The 17,608-nt window shown below is 42.7% G+C and overlaps 1 protein-coding gene across 4 annotated transcripts in view; it reads right to left on the bottom strand.

Annotated features, from left to right (window-relative positions):
- Positions 1-17,608, bottom strand: part of UBA2 (ubiquitin like modifier activating enzyme 2) — a gene marked incomplete at both ends in the record, with an annotated part of 63,546 nt that overhangs the window by 7,881 nt on the left and 38,057 nt on the right. For all 4 annotated transcript variants that reach the window (XM_080702195.1, XM_080702196.1, XM_080702198.1 and 1 more), the window contains 5 exons: positions 234-339; positions 6,183-6,279; positions 12,896-13,051; positions 15,877-15,989; positions 16,087-16,180. In XM_080702195.1, the coding sequence (XP_080558321.1) occupies positions 234-339; positions 6,183-6,279; positions 12,896-13,051; positions 15,877-15,989; positions 16,087-16,180 (566 nt within the window). The remainder of the gene's footprint in view (positions 1-233; positions 340-6,182; positions 6,280-12,895; positions 13,052-15,876; positions 15,990-16,086; positions 16,181-17,608) is intronic.

Below are 17,608 nucleotides of genomic sequence, written 5' to 3'. Positions count from 1 at the left end.
GTACAAGGATGACAGTCATGTACTAACATCCCCAGCTTTTCTCTTTTATTTCTGAATCCCAAAATTTTCCTGTAGGTCAAACTTCAAATAACTCAGTGCCCAATTCAAGCAAATACATTGTGCATCTTCAAATAAACAATAGGGTTTAAGAATAAGAACACATTTCCCTCCAATTTATCTTAAATTTGTACACTGAAATAATTTCTTAAACTTAAAACATTAATAATTCCTACCTATGAAGGATATTGATCAATAAAGTGTAGTCCTGAAGGAAGTCATCTGCTTGAAGCCGGCTGCCATTTCTAATCCCAAATTCTGACAACTTCTTGTGATTATTAGCTAGGAAATGTGAAAGGAATGCAGATACTTTAGTCCTCATGGAAGAGTCAGGGTTTGTTTGTTTTCTCTCTCCTTTTTGCAGTACTGGGGATTGAACCACGGGGCATTCTACCTCCGAGCTACAACCACAGCCCTATTTTAATTTTTTATTTCAAAAAGGGTCTCACTATTTCAAACAGGGTCTAAGTTGCAGAAGGCCTAAGTAGTTGAGGCTGGCTGTGAACCTGCAATCCTCCTGTCTCAGTCTCCCAAGCACTGGAATTACAGGTGTGTGCCACCATGCCCAGCTTGAGTCAAGTCAGTTTTTAAAAGCTAAATTATTGTTATAGACTAAACTGTGTCCCTTCAAAACTCTGGTGTTGAAATCCTAATTCCTAGTATTTGAAAATGTGACTGTCTTTGGAGACAGTTTTTTCTTCCTTTCTATTTTGGTATTGGAGATTGAAGCCAGGGGCATTCTACCTGAGCTACATACTCATATCCCACTTTCCATTTTTGGGGGGAGGGTGGTACTGGGGATGGAATCATGGGGCATTTATCTCCAAGCAACACCCCAAACCCTATTTTTTATTCTTTACTTTGAAAGAGGGTCTCACTGAGTTGCAAAGGGCCTAAGTAACTGAGGCTGTCCTTGAACCGGATCCTCCTGTCTCCAAGCATGCACCACCATGCCCGATTTTCCATCCCTTTAATTTTTTTATTTGGAAAAAGAGTCCCACTAAGTTGCTTAGGGTCTTGCTAAATTATCGAGGCTGTCTTCAAACCCACAATCTGATTGCTTCAAACCTCCAAAGCTTTTCAAACCTTTTAATTTTTTTATTTTTTGTGATACTGGGGATGGAACCTGGGGGCTTTTCTACCTCCAAGCTATAGTCCCAGAATTATTTTATATTTTATTTGGAAACAGGGTCTCACTAAGTTACTGAGAGCCTCACTAAGTAGCTGACACTGGCTTCGAACCCACGCAATCCTCCTGTCTCATCCTCCCAAGCGCTGGATTATAACCTTGTGCCAACACGCCTGGCCCTCTGAAGCTTTTAAAGAGGTTAAATGAAAAAAGCCGGGCGTGGTGGTGCACGCTTGTAATCCCCGCGCTTGGGAGGCAGAGACAGGAGGATCGCGCAGGTTCGAAGACAGCAGTGCGTGCTGGCTTAGGAGACCCTGTTTCCAAATAAAAATGTAAAAATAGGTCTGGGAGTGTAGCCCGGAGGTAGAAGGGCTTCCAGGAACCCCAGTACCACCAAAAAATAAATAAATAAAAAAAAAAAAAATAAAGTGCAATTAAAAAAAAAAAAAGAGGTTAAATGAGCCCTGGAAAGGCTTTAATCCAATCTAACTATTGTTAAGAGGAAATACGAACACTCATAGACATCAGGAATATGCATTCCCAAAGGAAAGGCCATGTGAAGCCACAGCAATCCAAAAGACAGCTATCAGAAGAAACCAAACTTGTCAACACTGATCTTAAGAATTCCAGCATACAGAACTATGAGAAAATAAATTTGTTGTTTAAGCCATGAAAATTGGTGTTTTTAATGTAAGCCATGGCAACCTAATACACTAAAACTATTAGGCACTTGGGAATTCAGCCCTTAGGATTTAATTACCAAAATTATTTCAAGGGGACCAAGCTGTGATAAATTCTGAGAACCTTTTCCCATTTAAACCAAATCAGTTATGAAATCCTAAGAGTCAAAACTTTTAGTATCTATTTGTAAAAGGGTTGTATAGCATTTCAATAAACTTTTCAGAGAATTTTACAATCAGAAATAAGACTCCAGTGCACTGTGACAGGAACAGACCTTGTTTATTTCAGTGGATTTCTTATTTTCAATAGGGAACCAGTAAAGTATTCCCAAAACAATCCCTCCAACCTGTTGTATTTTTTCCACACATCATTTCTTTCTTGCCCCTCCCCCTTTCTTTGTGGTACTAGGGGTCCAACCTAGAGATGCCCCACCAAGCCACACCCCCCAATCCTTTTCCTTTCTGGCGCTGTAATGGGAATTGAACCCAGGGGCCTTCTACCTTTGAGCTACACCCCCAGCCCCATTTTTCATTATTTATTTTTGCAGTACTGGGGATGGAACCTAGGGCCATTCTACATCCAAGATTTTCCTCCCCCAACCCTATTTTTTATTCTTTATTTTGAAACAGGGTCTCACTGCAATGCAAAAGGCCTCACTACACTAAGTAGAGCTGAGGCTGTCTGTGAACCAAGATCCTCCTATCTGAGCCTCCCAAATGCTTGGATTACAAGCATGTGTCATCATGCCCAGCTTATCATTCTTTATTTTAAAACAGGGTCACTCAGTTCTGGAGGGCATGACTACTAAGTAGGCTAGCCTTGAACCTTTGTTCCTGTCTAAGCTTCTCAAGTTCTGGGATTAATCATTGTTATTATTGTTTTTTTTTTTTTTTTTTTTGCGGGTCTGGGGATGGAACCCAGGGGCATTTGACCGCCGAGCTACACCTGCTGCCCTATTTTTTATTCTTTATTTTGAATAAAATAAAGAGTCTCACTGAGTTGCAGAGGGTCTCACTAAGTAGCTGAGGCTGTCCACAAACTGCGATCCTCCGGTCTCAGCCTCCTGAATGCCGGGATTACAAAGCGTGCGCCACCACGCCCGGCACCAAGTTCTGGTATTAAAAGCATGTGCCACGCCAGGCGTGGTGGCGCACGCTTGTAATACCAGCGCTTGGGAGGCTGAGACAGGAGGATCGTACAAGTTCGAAGCCAGCCTCAGCTACTTAGTGAGGCTCTCAGCAACTTAGTGTGACCCTGTTTCCAAATAAAATAGAAAATAGGTCTGGGAGTATAGCCCGGAGGTAAAAAGCCGCTGGGTTCCACCCCTAGTACCACACACACACACACACACACACACACAAAAAGCATGTGCCACCACAGCCAGCTCCCCCCTTTTAATTAATTAATTAATTAATAACTTATTGACATACAGTCTCTCTAAATTGCCTAGGCTGGCCTTGAACTTTAAATCCTCCTGATTTAGCCTCCAGAATTACTGGGATTACAGATATGTGCCACCACACAAGGCTCATGTGTCATTTCTGTTTAATACTCAACAGCACCAGCACGTGACATCCAGCTCTCTGCCTTTATTAAAACTTTTCAAGTAGCTGAGTGTGGTGGTGCAAACTTGTAATCCCAGCATTTGGGAGGCTGAAACAGGAGGATCGCCTTTCACATTCCAGGACAGCCTCAGCTATTTAGTGAAGCCCTTTGCAACTCAGTGAGACCCAGTTTCAAAATAAAGAATTAAAAAGTAGGGCTGGGCATAGCTCAGAGGTTCCATCCCCAGTAGTGCAAAAATAAATAAAAATAAATAAATAAATAAATAAATAATAAGCAAGCAAGCCAGGCATGGTGGCGCACGCTTGTAATCCCTGTACTTGGGAGGCGGAGACAGGAGGATCGCACAGGTTCTCAGCCAGCCATGCTGGCTTAAGAGACCCTGTTTCCAAAAAAAAAAAAAAAAAAAGGTATGGGAGTGTAGCCTGGAGGTAGAAGGGCTTCCAGGAACCCCAATACCACAAAAAATAAAATAAAATATGAATCAAGCTGGGCACTGTGGCGCATGCTTGTAATCCCCGCACTTGGGAGATGGAGACAGGAGGATTGCGCAGGTTCGAAGCCAGCCTTGCTGGCTTAAGAGACCCTGTTTCCAAATAAAAATATAAAAAATAGGTGTCTGGGAGTGTAGGCCCGGAGGTAGAAGGGTTTCCAGGAACCCCAGTACCACCAAAAAGAAACCAACTAGTTAAAAAGGATTGGGAGTATAGCTCAGAGATAGAATGCCACTGGGTTCCATCCTCAGCATCACAAAAATATTAATTAAAATGCATGTTAGCTGACTCTCTACATCCAGAATAAAGTTCAGTCCGATATTAGACTCTGAGAACCACTGCCTGTACGGCATCTTGGATTTAGCCCTTTTATTTTTTTTTTATTTTTTGGTGGTACTAGGGTTCCTGGAAGCCCTTCTATCTCCGGGCTACACTCCCAGACCTATTTTTACATTTTTTTATTTGGAAACAGGGTCTCCTAAGCCAGCGCGCGCCCGCGGCTGGCTTCGAACCTGCACGATCCTCCTGTCTCTGCCTCCCAAGCGCGTGCGCCACCACGCCCGGCTCCGGATTTAGCCCTTTTGAGAAGGTTCTCTGCCCTCTCCACCCGCTGGCACTCCATTCTGCACTGCCTCTCTGCCAGTGCAGCCCGGAGCAGTCCCTCCCTCAGTGAGAACTGCCAGTGGCCAAGCATCATGGCCTCTGTGTCTGCAGAGTAGCCTCCTCTTATGCAAAAACAGGCTGCCCGAGGCCAGGGCCTCTTGCTCTGCCCCATGAGAGCCACAGTGGGCAGAGGTGGGGGAGCCTCCAGAGCTCTCGGGGGAGTCCCCTCTTGAGTTTCAGGGTGGGGAGAAGCAGGGCTTGCTTGCTTGTTTGTTTGTTTGTTTGTTTACTTACTTACTTATTTATTTCATCTGCTATCTCCTGAGAGCCTCCCAGAAGCTAGGTGCCCTGTTGAGCCCTGGGTTCTCTCTGACCTCATGGGACTTTGGGGGAAGCAAGCCTTTAGTGGGAAAAGATGGACAATTCAAAAAGACAAGCAGAAGCTAGGCATGGTGGCACACAATTTTAATCCCAGCATTTGGGAGGCTGAGACAGGAGGATCTGGGTTCATGGCCAGCCTCAGCTGCTTATTTAGGCCCTCCGCAATTTAGTGAGGCACTGCTTCAAAATAAAGAATAAATCAGGCTGGAGCCGGGAGTGCTGGCGCACGCCTGTAATCCCAGTGCTTGGAGGCTGAGACTGGAGGATCGCACAGGTTCGAAGCTAGCCTCAACTACTTAGGGAGGCTCTCAGCAACTCAGTGAGACCATGTTTCAAAATAAAGAATAAAAAATAGGGCTGGGGTGTAGCCCGGAGGTAGAATGACTCTGGGTTCCATCCTCATTACCACAATAAATAAACAAACAAAATAAAATAGGGATGGGAGTGTCTAAAGAAAATAGAATGCCCTTGGGTTCAACTCCCAGTACCAAAAAACACATGCACACAAAAACACACACATAAGGACTTGCTTAGATTTTTTTTTTGTGGGGGTTGTTAGTGGTGCTGGGGATCAACTGAGGGCCCTACACGTACTTGGCAAGTTCTCTACCACAAGACCACACCACCAGCTACTGCTTATTACTTTTTTTTTGGTGGTACTGGGGGTAGAACCAAGGGGCTTTTCTACCTCCAAGCTACCAGACCTATTTTATACTTTATTTGGAAACAGGGTCTCACTAGCTGAGGCTGGCTTCGAACCTGTGCGATCCTCCTGTCTCAGCCTCTCAAATGCAGGGACTACAAGCGTGCAACACCACGCTCGGAATCCTGCTTATAACTTTTGAAAGGAAAGCTAAGACAGCTAAAACTAGACACTGATTTTTCAGCAACATTTTCCTGATTCCCATGAATAGGCTTCAAGGCTTCCCCTTTCTTGGACAAAAACTCCCAAGAGAGTAAACCTCCCCACTGATTTAACAGCCAGAACAATTTCTAATCACCAACTTAGGCTCCAGGATCCATGATACAGGCAAGGAGGTTTCTTAGGAATAGCCAGGAGTACTGAAGTCACTGTGTCCATGAGAAAGTTACTGAGAAATAGAATTTTTGGAAACCTCAATAGCAGAGTTCCCAAATCTAAAACTAAGGTGATGCTACCCCCATGGCAAGGTCTCACTCCCATCACTATAATAATGTGGAACACACAGTACATAGGTCAACTAACGTGCCCTACTTCCCCTCTCAAATGAGGGAGTGAATACATGCAATAATACCTTCTGTTTCTCCTTCTTCTGAAGATATTAGGATTGTTCCCTTCCCGTCTTCAATTTGAACATCTGGTGCTACCATAGCAAATTTTTCTTTTACTATCTACAAGGAAAAAAGAGATTCAAAATATTAATATAGGCAATTAAAGACCATTGGGGGAGGATCCCTAGATTCTTCTACCTCTCAGCTACTGCCCCCAACTCTATTTTATTTTTATTTGAAAACAGGATCTCCCTAAATTGCTGAGAGTCTCACTAAGTTGTTAAGGCTGGTCTCAGACCTGTGATCCTCCTGTCTCAGCCTCCCAAGTACTAGGATTGTAGGAGTGCTTCATCATGCTTGGCTCCTAGATGCCTTTTCTTCCTCATTAACTAAGATTTAATCCAGGGCATTCTACCTCTATTTATTATTTATTTTGAAAGTGTCTCTAAGTTGTGGGACACCTCACTAAGCAGTTAAGGATGGCTGTGAACCTGTGATCCTCTTGCCTCAGCCTCCCAAGTACTGGGATTATAAGCGTGAGCCACCACACCCAGGTTTTTTCTTTTACTTTTATTTGAGTACTAGGTATTGAACCCAGGGGCATTCGACTTCTAAGCTACACCCCAGCCTTTATTTACTTATTTATTTTGATACTATGGATTGTACCTAAGGGCATTCTGTTTCTGAGCTACATCTCAGCTCTATTTTATTTATTTTGAAACAGGATCTCACTAAGTTGAGGAGAGAGTCCCTAAATTGCTAAGGCTGGCAGCAAATCTATGGTACTCCTGTGTCAGCCTACCAAGTACTAGGATTATATACATGTGCCACCATGCTAGGTACTAGACTCCTCCCTTTCCATTAAAAAGAGGCTAAGTAAGCCAGGCGTGGTGATGCACGCTGGTAATCCCAGCATTTGGGAGGCTGACACACGAGGATCATGGTTCGCGGACAGCCTTAGCTCTTAGTGACATCCTTTGCAACTCAGCGAGACCCTGTTTCAAAATAAAGAATAAGCTTGGAGCTGGGCATGGTGGCACACACTTGTAATCCCAGTACTTGGGAGGCTGAGACAGGAGGATCACACTGGTTCAAAACCAGGCTCAGCTACTTAGGTTCTCAGCAACCTAGTGAGACCCTGTTTCCAAATACATATAAAATAGGTCTGGGAGTATAGCCCAGAGGTAGAAAACCCCCTGGGTTCTACCCCTAGTACCACAAAAATAAATAAAGAGAGAGAGAGAGCGAGCAAGCGAGAGAGAGCGAGCGAGAGAGAGAGAGAGAGAGAGAGAGAGAGAGGAAGAAGGAAGGAAGGAAGGAAGGAAGGAAGGAAGGAAAGAAAGAAGGAAAGAAAGAAAGAAAGAAAGAGCTGGGCGTGGTGTCACACGCTTAGAATTCCAGCATTTGGGAGGCTGAGACAGAAGGATCCAGGTTCGTGGCCAGCCTCAATTATTTAGTGAGACCCTGTTTCAAAAAAATAAATAAGAACAGGGCTGGGGGTATAGCTCATAGGTAGAATGCCCCTGGGTTCCATCCCCAATACTGCTAAATAAATAAATAAATAAATAAATAAATAAATAAATAAATAAATGAATAAATTCCATGACCAATGATAACAGAGATCAGATCAAACTTCTTCCAAATAGCAGATGTGAGAACTTTCTGTTGGTTTTTAGTATTCTTTCTATTTCTTTACATATAAGAACTGGATCAAATTGGGTGTGGTGGTGTATGCTTGTAATCAATCCCAGTACTTGGAAGGCTGAGACAGGAGGATCATAGCCAGCCTCAACAACTTAGCAAGGTCATCTACAACTTAGTGAAACTATTTCCAAATAAGAAATAAAATTGGACTGGTGGTTTAGTTCTGGGGTAAAATGCCTCTGGATTCAATCTGGGTGCCAAAAAAAAAAAAAAAAAAAAAAAAGAATTGGATCACAAACTTGACATTTCACCTCAGTCTCTGTGGCAAACCTGACAAGGGGATTTTGTTTTTTTGTGGTGCTAGGGACTGAACCCAGGCATGCTCTACTCTGAGCTCACATTCCAGTTCTGTTGTATCTCTGAGGTATACTCCCTACCCATTTTATTTTATTATTATTATTTTTTGGTGGTACTGGGGGTGGAACCCAGAAGCTTTATACCTCCAGGCTATACTCCGAGACCTTTTCTGTATTTTATTTGGAAACAGGGTCTAAGTTGCTTGAGAGCCTCACTAAGTAGCTAAGGCTGGCTTCAAACCCATGTGATCCTCCTGTCTCAGCCTCCCAAGCGCAGGGATTACAAGCGTGCACCACCACACCCGGCTCTCCCTACCTATTTTATTTTTTATTTGAAACAGTGTCTCGCTAGGTTTTTGAGGCTGTCCTCAAACATGCAATCCTCCAGTCTCACCCGGCCAAATACTAGACTTACAGGTGTGTGCCACTATCGCCTGTCTTCACTTTTTTACTTTATTTTTTGCAGTATTGGGGATGGAATTCAGGGGCATTCTAATTCCAAGCTACACTCCCAGCCCTATTTTAAAAAATTCTTTTATTTTGAAACAGGATCTCAACTGAGCTGTAAAGGGCCTAAGTAACTGAGGCTGTCCATGAACTATGATCCTCCTGTCTCAGCCTCCTCAATGCTGGGATTACAAGCATGGGCCACCACACCAGCTTTATTCTTATTTTAAAACAGGGTTTCCTTAAATTGCTGAGGATGGATGGCCACCTGTCTTAGCCTACCAAGTACTAAGATTTACTGTGGTTTGATAGATGAGAATATATCTAACTAACCTGATTTTCAGATTACTTCAGGGTTCCTAAATGTGATCTCTCTTTAAATTTCAAGACGCATTTACAAGATTTAGAAGTAATAATGTAGCCAGGCGTGATGGCTGGTGGCAGGCTTGTAATCCCAGCATTTGGGAGACTGAGACCTGAAGATTGCAGTTCGCAGACAGCCGCAGCTACATAGTGAGGCCCTCTGCAAATCAGTGAGACCCTGTTTCAAAATAAAGAATAAAGCCAGGTGTGGTGGCACACGCTTGTAATCCCCGCGCTTGGGAGGCGGAGACAGGATCGCTCAGGTTCAAAGCCAGCCTTGCTGGCTTAAGAGACCCCGTTTCCAAATAAAAATAGGTATCTGGGAGTGTAGCCCGGAGATAAAATGCCTCTGGGTTCCAACCCCAGACCCGCAAAAAAAAGGCAGGGGGATAATGTCCTGTGAAATCCTATGACTCCTAAAAGATAATATGGAGGGTCTCTCTATAAGTCTAAATACCCTATGAATAAAGAAATTATCTTTAATCCCAACAGTTAATATATACCAGCAATAATTGCTTCCAAGAAAATAAAGTGGGGTAACCACCCTCTCATGGCCAGTATATTATGATCTCCTACTTCCCTGACCAATTGATTGCAAATCAATTTTCCCTATACCTAACCAGTTCAGGGAGGAAGACTTATTCACTATCAAGCAGAATTTATGACGTATGTTAACAAGTAGGCAGAATGATGGACATAATTAAGAGGACAGTTCAGTGATTCCACAAGCAGAAAGTGACACTGTTATCAGCCATTAAAAAGTTATGAATAATAAGCTGGGCGTGGTGGCAGACGCTTATAATCCTGGTACTTGAAAGGCTGAACCAAGAGGATCACAGGTTTGTGGTCAGCCTCAGCTACTTAGTGAGGGTCTCTACAACTTAGTGAGACCTTGTTTCAAAATAAAGAATAAAAAAATAAAGCCGAGCATGGTGGCGCACGCTTGTAATCCCAGCCATTTGGGAGGCTAAGACTGGAGGATCGCAGTTTGCAGACAGCCTCAGCTACTTAGTGAGGCCCTCTGCAACTCGGTGAGACTCTGTTTCAAAATAAAGAATAAAAAACAGGGCAGGGGATGTAGCTCAGAGGTCAAATGCCCTTGGGTTCCACCAAGACCTACCCCCCCCCCAAAAAAAAAGAATAAAAAATAGGGCTGGAGGTAGAATGCCTCTGCGTTCAACCCCAGTAATACACATACATACATACATACATACATACATACATACATACATACATATGAATCATGCCAAATTAAGAAGAGCCTAAGGACAAGACCATATCATTGTGTGGTACTGAGGAACAAACCCAGCTACTTACAGGGCTTGGTGGCACACCCTTGTTGTCCCAGTACTTTGGAGGCCGAGACAGGAGAATCGCCAAGATCTCGGCCAGCCCCAGCTACTTAGTGAGGCACTTGCAACTGAGTGAGACCCTGTTTCAAAAATAAAAAGAATAGCCAGGCATGGTGGCCCACACTTATAATCTCCATGCTTAGGAGGCTGAGACAGGAGGATAGTGTAGGTTCAAAGCCAGCCTCAGCTGGCTTAAGAGACCCTGTTTCCAAATAAAAAAAATATATAAAATAGGTCTGGGAGTGTAGCCCGGAGGTAGAAGGCCCCTGGGTTCCATCGCCAGTACCATCAAAATAAAGAAATAAATAAATAGAATAAAAAAATAGGGCTAGGAGTGTAGGATGGGTTCAATCCATAGTACTGTCCAAAACATAAAAATAAATTAATCCTAGTACCTAGGAGGCTGAAACAGGAAGATTGCAGATTCAAGGACAGCCTCAGAAAGTACTGAGATTTTACATCAGCCTAGTAGTGAGACCCTGTTTCAAAATTAAAAGAAAAAAAAGGGCTGGCACTGGGCGTGGTAGTGCATGCTTGTAATCTCAGCACTTGGGAGGCTGAGACAGGAAGATCGCACAGGTTCGAAGCCAGCCTCAGCTACCTAGTGAGGCTCTCAGCAACTTAGTGAGACCCTGTTTCCAAATAAAGTATAAAATAGGTCTGGGGAGTATAGCCTGGAGGTAGAAAAGCCCCTGGATTCCACCCCCAGTGCCAATAAACAAACAAACTAACAAACAAGGAGCTGGAAGTATAGCTTGGAAGTAGAATGCCCAGGGTGCTCAACGTCCAGTACCACAGAATAAAAATAAGAGTAATAATAGCTGGTATTATAGTTGACCCACCTTGCTTGGTTCAAAATCTATTTCAAACCTCTACTTCCCATATTCCTACTCTACAAGTGAACCTAGGTATGAATGTGCTGTATCTCTTCAGGTACCAACTTAGCACACGAGAATCAATTCATATTTGAAAAGCTATGTAAGCTGGGCGTGGTGGCTCACGCTTATAATCCCAGCATTTGGGAGGCTGAGAACGGAGGATTGCGGTTCGTGGACAGCCTCAGCTACTTAATGAGACCCGGTTTCAAAATAAAGAATAAAGCCGGGCATGGTGGCGCACGCTTGTAATCCCCACACTTGGGAGGCTGAGACAGGAGGATCGCACAGGTTCGAAGCCAGCCTCAGCTCTTCAGTGAGGCTTCCAGCAACTTAGTGAGACCCTGTTTCCAAATAAAATATAAAAAAGGTCTGGGAGTATAGCCCGGAAGTAGAAAGCCTCTGGGTTCCACCCCCAGTACCACCAAAAAAAAAAAAAAAAAAAATAGGGCAGGGGGTGTAGCTCGGAGGTCAAATGCCCCTGGGTTCCATCCCAGATGAGCCCCCCCTCCCCAAAAAAAAAGGGAAAAAGCTATGTAGTAGCCAAATGTGGTGGTACACACCTATAATCCCAGTATTCGAAAGTCTAAGAAAGGAGGATTGCAGATTCAAGGCCAGCTTCAGCAGTTTAGCTAGACTCTATAAACAACCTAGCTAGATCTTGTTTCAAAATAAAAAAATAAGCTGGGCATGGAGGCGCACGCTTGTAATCCCCATGGCTTGGGAGGGGGAAACAGGAGGGTCGCGCAGGTTCGAAGCCAGCCTCACTGGATTAAGAGACCCTGTTTCCTAATTTAAAAAAAGGTATCTGGGAGTGTAACCTGGAGTTAGAAGGGTTTCCAGTAACCCCAGGACCACCAAAAAATAAAAAAATAAAAAAATAAGTTAGACAGGTGGCCCATGCTTGTAATTCTAGTACTTGGGAGGCTGAGACAGGAAGATCACAGGTTCGAGGATAATATCAGATATTTAGTGAGGCTTGCAACAACCTAGTACTGTTTCCAAATAAATAAAATCGGTCTAAGGGTGTAGCTTGGAGGTAGAATGCCTTAGGGGTTTAATTCCCAGTACCAAGAAATAAATAAATAAGTAAAAAAGAAGCCAGGTGTGATGGCACACACTTGTAATCCCAATACTTGGGAGACTGAAACAGAAGGATCACAGATTCAAAGCTAGCCTCGGCAACTTAAAAAAAGCTCTCAGCAACCTAGGGAGACTCTTGTTTCTAAATGAAAAATAAAATGGGGCTGGAGGTATAGCTTGGAGGTAGAATGCCTCTAGGTTCAGTCCTCATTACGGGGACACGGACACACAGACACACACACACACACACACACACACACACACACACGCACGCACGCACGCACGCACACACGTACATACGTACGTACGTGAAAAAAACAAAACAAAACAAAAGTATGAGAGCTGGATATAACGACACCCTCTTGTAATTCCAGTACTTGGTTAAAAGGTCAAAGCCAGCCTCATCAAATTAGTGAGGCTGTCACTGTTAGTAACTTAGCAAGACCCTGTTTCTAAATAAAAAAAATAAAATAAGGGCGAGGTGTGGTGGTGCACACTTGTAATCCCTGCGCTTGGGAGGCTGGGACAGGAGGTAGTTTACAGTGATATACTGTGTGAAGGCAAAAAGGAACCTAGATTGTTTATTTTAGAGAAGGAAAACCACTCCCGCACTCACCTTATCTTGCAAAGTGAGTACAGTCACTTTATGGACATTCAGGCGTACAGTCACCTCGGGCTTGCTGGCACAGACGTAACAGCTGGGGTTGGGAGGATCCAGCGCACAAGGCACAAGGAGCTTCCTTCTTGGATTTGGCTGCTTATTCAAAAAAATCTTCAGAGAAAAAAACAAACAGGAATCAGACATGTGACAATTTCATACACCAATCTAAAATCTGGTTCACTGGATACACAATAAAAAAGACCTAATCACAAAAATCATTACTTTCTTTAGGGCCTGGTTTTCCAACCTTCACTTCTATTAAGCGACCAGGAACCAAGGCAAACAAAAACAATTACAATAAAGAATGAAAGCAGGAACCCAAAGAAAGCAACTATTCGGCTTTAGTCTTAAAGAGACATATATAGTCCATCCTTTACTAATACAGGAATTCTTTCAAAGATGTGGAAAGAAAAAGAGAAAAATACCTTCCACAGGGAAATTATCTTTATATTGGTAATGGAGAAAATAGCTTCATATAATTCATTATAAGGACCCACACAGATTTGCTATCTAAATACATATGTGTGAAAACCCTAAAGTAGAGAATTTATAAGTGGTCATGGATTGATAGTGCCTGAAGTTGCCAATTCTCTCTGAAAATATGTCAGCACAAATACTATGTGAAGTAATAAACCTTTAATAGGCCCTTTAAGGAACTGTCACAGCTGGGCATATTTATAAAAACCTTGAATTCCAGTACTAGGGAGGTGGAGACAGGAGGATCTTGGGTTTGAAGCCAGCCTCAGCAATTTAGTGAGACTCTTGGCGACACAGCAAGACTGTTTCCAAATAAAAAATAAAAAGGGCTAGGGGTGTTGCTCAGAGGTAGAATGTCTCTAGGTTCAATTCCCAGGGCCCAAAATAGAAAAAATAAAATAAAATAATAAAATCACAGATACAATTCAAATAAACATTAAAATTTAGTTTAGTCGGGCGTGGTGGTAAACTCTTGTAATCCCCACGCTTGGGAGGCGGAGACAGGAGGATCACGCAGGTTCAAAGCCAGCCGCGCTGGCTTAAGAGACCCTGTTTCCACATAAAAAGTAAAAAATAGGTCTGGGAGGATAGCCCATGGGAGTGTATCCCGGAGGTAGAAGGGCTTCCAGGAACCCCAGTACCACCACCAAAAAAAAAAAAAAAAAAAAATTTAGTTAAAAAAAAATTACAGGGCCAGGTATGTAATCCCAGCATTTGGGAGGTGGAGACTGGAGGATCATGGTTCGCAGACAGCCTCAGCTACTTAGTGAGGCCCTCCACAACTCAGTGAGACCCGGTTTCAAAATAAAGAATAAAGAATAGGGCAGGGGGTGTAGCGTGGTGGTCAAATGCTCCTGGCTTCCATCTCCAGACCCCCCCCAAACAAACACCCCCCCCAAAAAAAACCCCACACAGTCCAGGAGTGGTGGCGCATGCTTGTAATCCTAGGATTTGGGAGATTGAAACAGTAGGATTGAGGGTTCCTGACCAGCCTCAGCTACTTAGTGAGGCCCTCCACAATTTAGTGAGACTCTACTTCTAAATAAAGATTAAAAATCAAAGCCAGGTGTGTGCGCACACTTATAATCCCAGTACTTGGGGATCTGAGACAGTAGGATCGCAGGTTCAAGGATAGCCTCACCAAGCAGTGAGACTCTCATCAACCTAAAGAAACCTTGTTTAAAAAAATAAGAATATAATAGGGCTGGGGTGCAGGTCAGAGGTAGAATACTATCCTGAATTTAATTCCAAGTACCAAAGGGGGGGGGGTGGAGGGACAAATGACCAAGATGACCAAGGTACTATAAATACTATAAATAACCCAATAAACTTTTTAAAACCATATAAGCCTCCTAGAACTGAAAAACTGAAAAAAAACTTTGCTTTCTACCTCTGAACTCCACCCCCACCCCCTTTAATTTTTTTATTTTTTTGAAACAGTCTTTACTAGGTTAATAAGAACCTCGCTAAATTGCCAGAGCTGGTCTGTCTTACTTTACTTACGTACTTACTTACTTACAAAATACAAAAAAAGAAATAATAAAAAAAAAAATTAGGGGTGGGGGTGTCGCTCAAGAGGTAGAATGCCCCTGGTTCCATTCCCAGTACTGCAAAAATAAAATATATATGGATCTCATAATGAATCCCTAAGGTAATTCTCAAAAAAACAAAAAACAAAACAAAACAAAAAAACAGATACACCACAGATACACCAGAAATAAATTAGTTTCTATTATGTGTGTGTTGGGGGCGGGTACTGGAAATGGAACCCAGGAAGAGCCTTAGCACCAGCCCTATTTTTTATTCTTTTTATTTTGAAACAGGGTCTCACTAAGTTGTGGAGGGCCTAAGCTGAGGCTGGCTGCCAAACTGGGATCCTCCTGTCTCAGCCTCCCAAGTAATGGAATAGCAAGCGTGTGCTTTTACAACCCAGGCAAATTAGCTTTCTTTCCATTAAAGTATCAAGGAAAGCTTACTTACATACATTTATACAAGATAACTAGAACAAGTATTTTTCCAGTGCTCTGAACCAATTTTTTTGTTCTTTTTTTTCCAATTTTTTTGTTCTAATCTAAAAAACTGTCCACTCAATGTGTTTTATAAATTTGTGCTTTGCGGGCAATTGAACCCAAGTTTGTGCATATAAGGCAAGTGCTCTACGATTGAAATATACCTGTAGCCTCTATAAAATAACTTTTTTTTTTTCTTTTGCGGTACTGGGGATAGAACCCAGGGGCATTGTACCTCCAAATTACACACCTAGTCCTATTTTTTAGTCTTTTTAATTTTAAAAGAGGACCTGAGTTGCGAAGGGCCTCACTAAGTAGCTGAGGGTGTCCACAATATGTGATCTTCCTGTCTCAGTCTCCCAATTGCTGGAATTACAGGTGTGCGTCACCACACCTGACTGGTATGAAATAATTTTTAAAAGTAGTTGAATAAAAAAACCAAATACTCACTGTTCTACACTGGTCTATTTTTCCTGACAAAATCTTCAATCCTTCTAATACTATCAACCCGGCAATCACTGCATTAGTAGTAGCAATAGCAGGAATAATGTTCCCCGCCATTGCTGTGGGAGGAAAAAAAATGAACATGTTTAGTTGTTAAAAAAAAAAAAGGAAACCAACTATGAGGTTTTGATAATACAACTGAAATTAAAAACTTACACTTTATATCAAATCTGCTCTTCATATTCATGCTGAAAATATGCATCCTGAGGTTTGCAGCTGAAGTAACAAAATCCATTGCAGATGGGTCATCCTGCCAAGGATATACATAATTTGACAAGTTTTCACAATTTACTAAGCTAACTAGTAGTTATTTTCAGAAGAGCATTTTCACATGTTCATAACATGGCAGACAGTCAACCAGAAAAAGAAGTGGTCTTGAAAAGGAGGCTGATCAAATAAGGCCTTAGGAGGTTACATAAGGGCAGGAAGAGCTCCTTAATTTCTGTAGTCCACAAATATAGTCTAAGAAGAATACAAAGAGCTACGGTGCTTCTAGGCCAATTACTCTTGCTTAGAAAAATGCACCAGGAGGAAATGGAAAAGGGCTAAATGAGTGATGTATCCATGTTTGCCTCTACCACCTGTACCCCATTAAGATGAATGAATGGTACCTAGGGGCATTAGACCTCCGAGCTACACTCCCTACCCCCCCCCCTTTTGCGGTACTGGGGATGGAATCCACAGGCATTCTACCTCTGAACTATATTCCTGCCCCATTTTTTATTTTGAAAGAGTCTCACTGAGTTGCAGAGAGCTTCAATAAGTAGCTGAGGCTGTCCACCAACTGCAATCCTCCAGTCTCAGCCTCTCAAATGCTGGGATTACAAGTATACGCCACCATGCCGGCTCTTTTTTTTTTTTTTTTAATTTTTTATTCTGAAACTGGGTCTCACTAGAGGACCTAAGCAGCTGAGGCTGTCAGCAAACCACAATCCTCCTGTCTCAGCCTCCCGAATGCCGGAATTACAAGCGTGCACCACCACGCCCAGCATATGTATATATGTTTTTAAAACTTTGCCTCTGAGAAAAAAGGAAAATAGAATAAAGAAAGATGCACTAGAGACTAAGTATATACACCAAACCCCAACTCCACTCCCTGACAAAGTCAACCTTTTCCTGGGCCATTGGTAATGGGAGGGTTGCTGAATGAGCACAGAATTCAGGCAAAGACTAATGATATTTGACAAAGCAACTTCATTAAAGCTTTAGAAAGAAGGCTGAACATAGTGGTGTATGCTTGTAATCCTAGTCCTTGAGAGGCAGAGACAAGAGGATTGCAGGTTTGTGGAAAACCTCAGCTGCTTAGTGAGGCCCTCTGCAACTTAGTGAAACCCTGTTTCAAATTAGAGAATAAAATAGGGCTGGGATGTAGCCTGGAGGTAGAATGCCTCTGGATTCAACCTGCAATGCCTAAAATAAAATTTTAAAAAATTCGTATCATGGAACCTCAAGAGACTAATGTTTATAAAAATCTAAATTTACCAGTTTCGTTTTAGATGTTTGATTGAACCAAAGTTCCCAAAATGGTACACAGAAAGTTATTTCAGGTTTCTAAAATTGGTCACGCTAAGCCAGGCGTGGTATTGCATGCTTGTAATCCCAGAATCCAGGATGATCGTAGGTCGCGGACATCCTCAGCTACTTAGGCCCTCTGCAACTTAGTGAGACCCTGGTTCAA

This window comes from Muscardinus avellanarius (assembly GCF_963383645.1).
Source record: "Muscardinus avellanarius genome assembly, chromosome: 10".
NCBI classification, from domain to species: Eukaryota; Metazoa; Chordata; class Mammalia; order Rodentia; family Gliridae; genus Muscardinus; species Muscardinus avellanarius.
The sequence above is the reverse complement of the archived record's forward strand: the minus strand, read 5'-3'. Positions and strand labels throughout refer to the sequence as shown.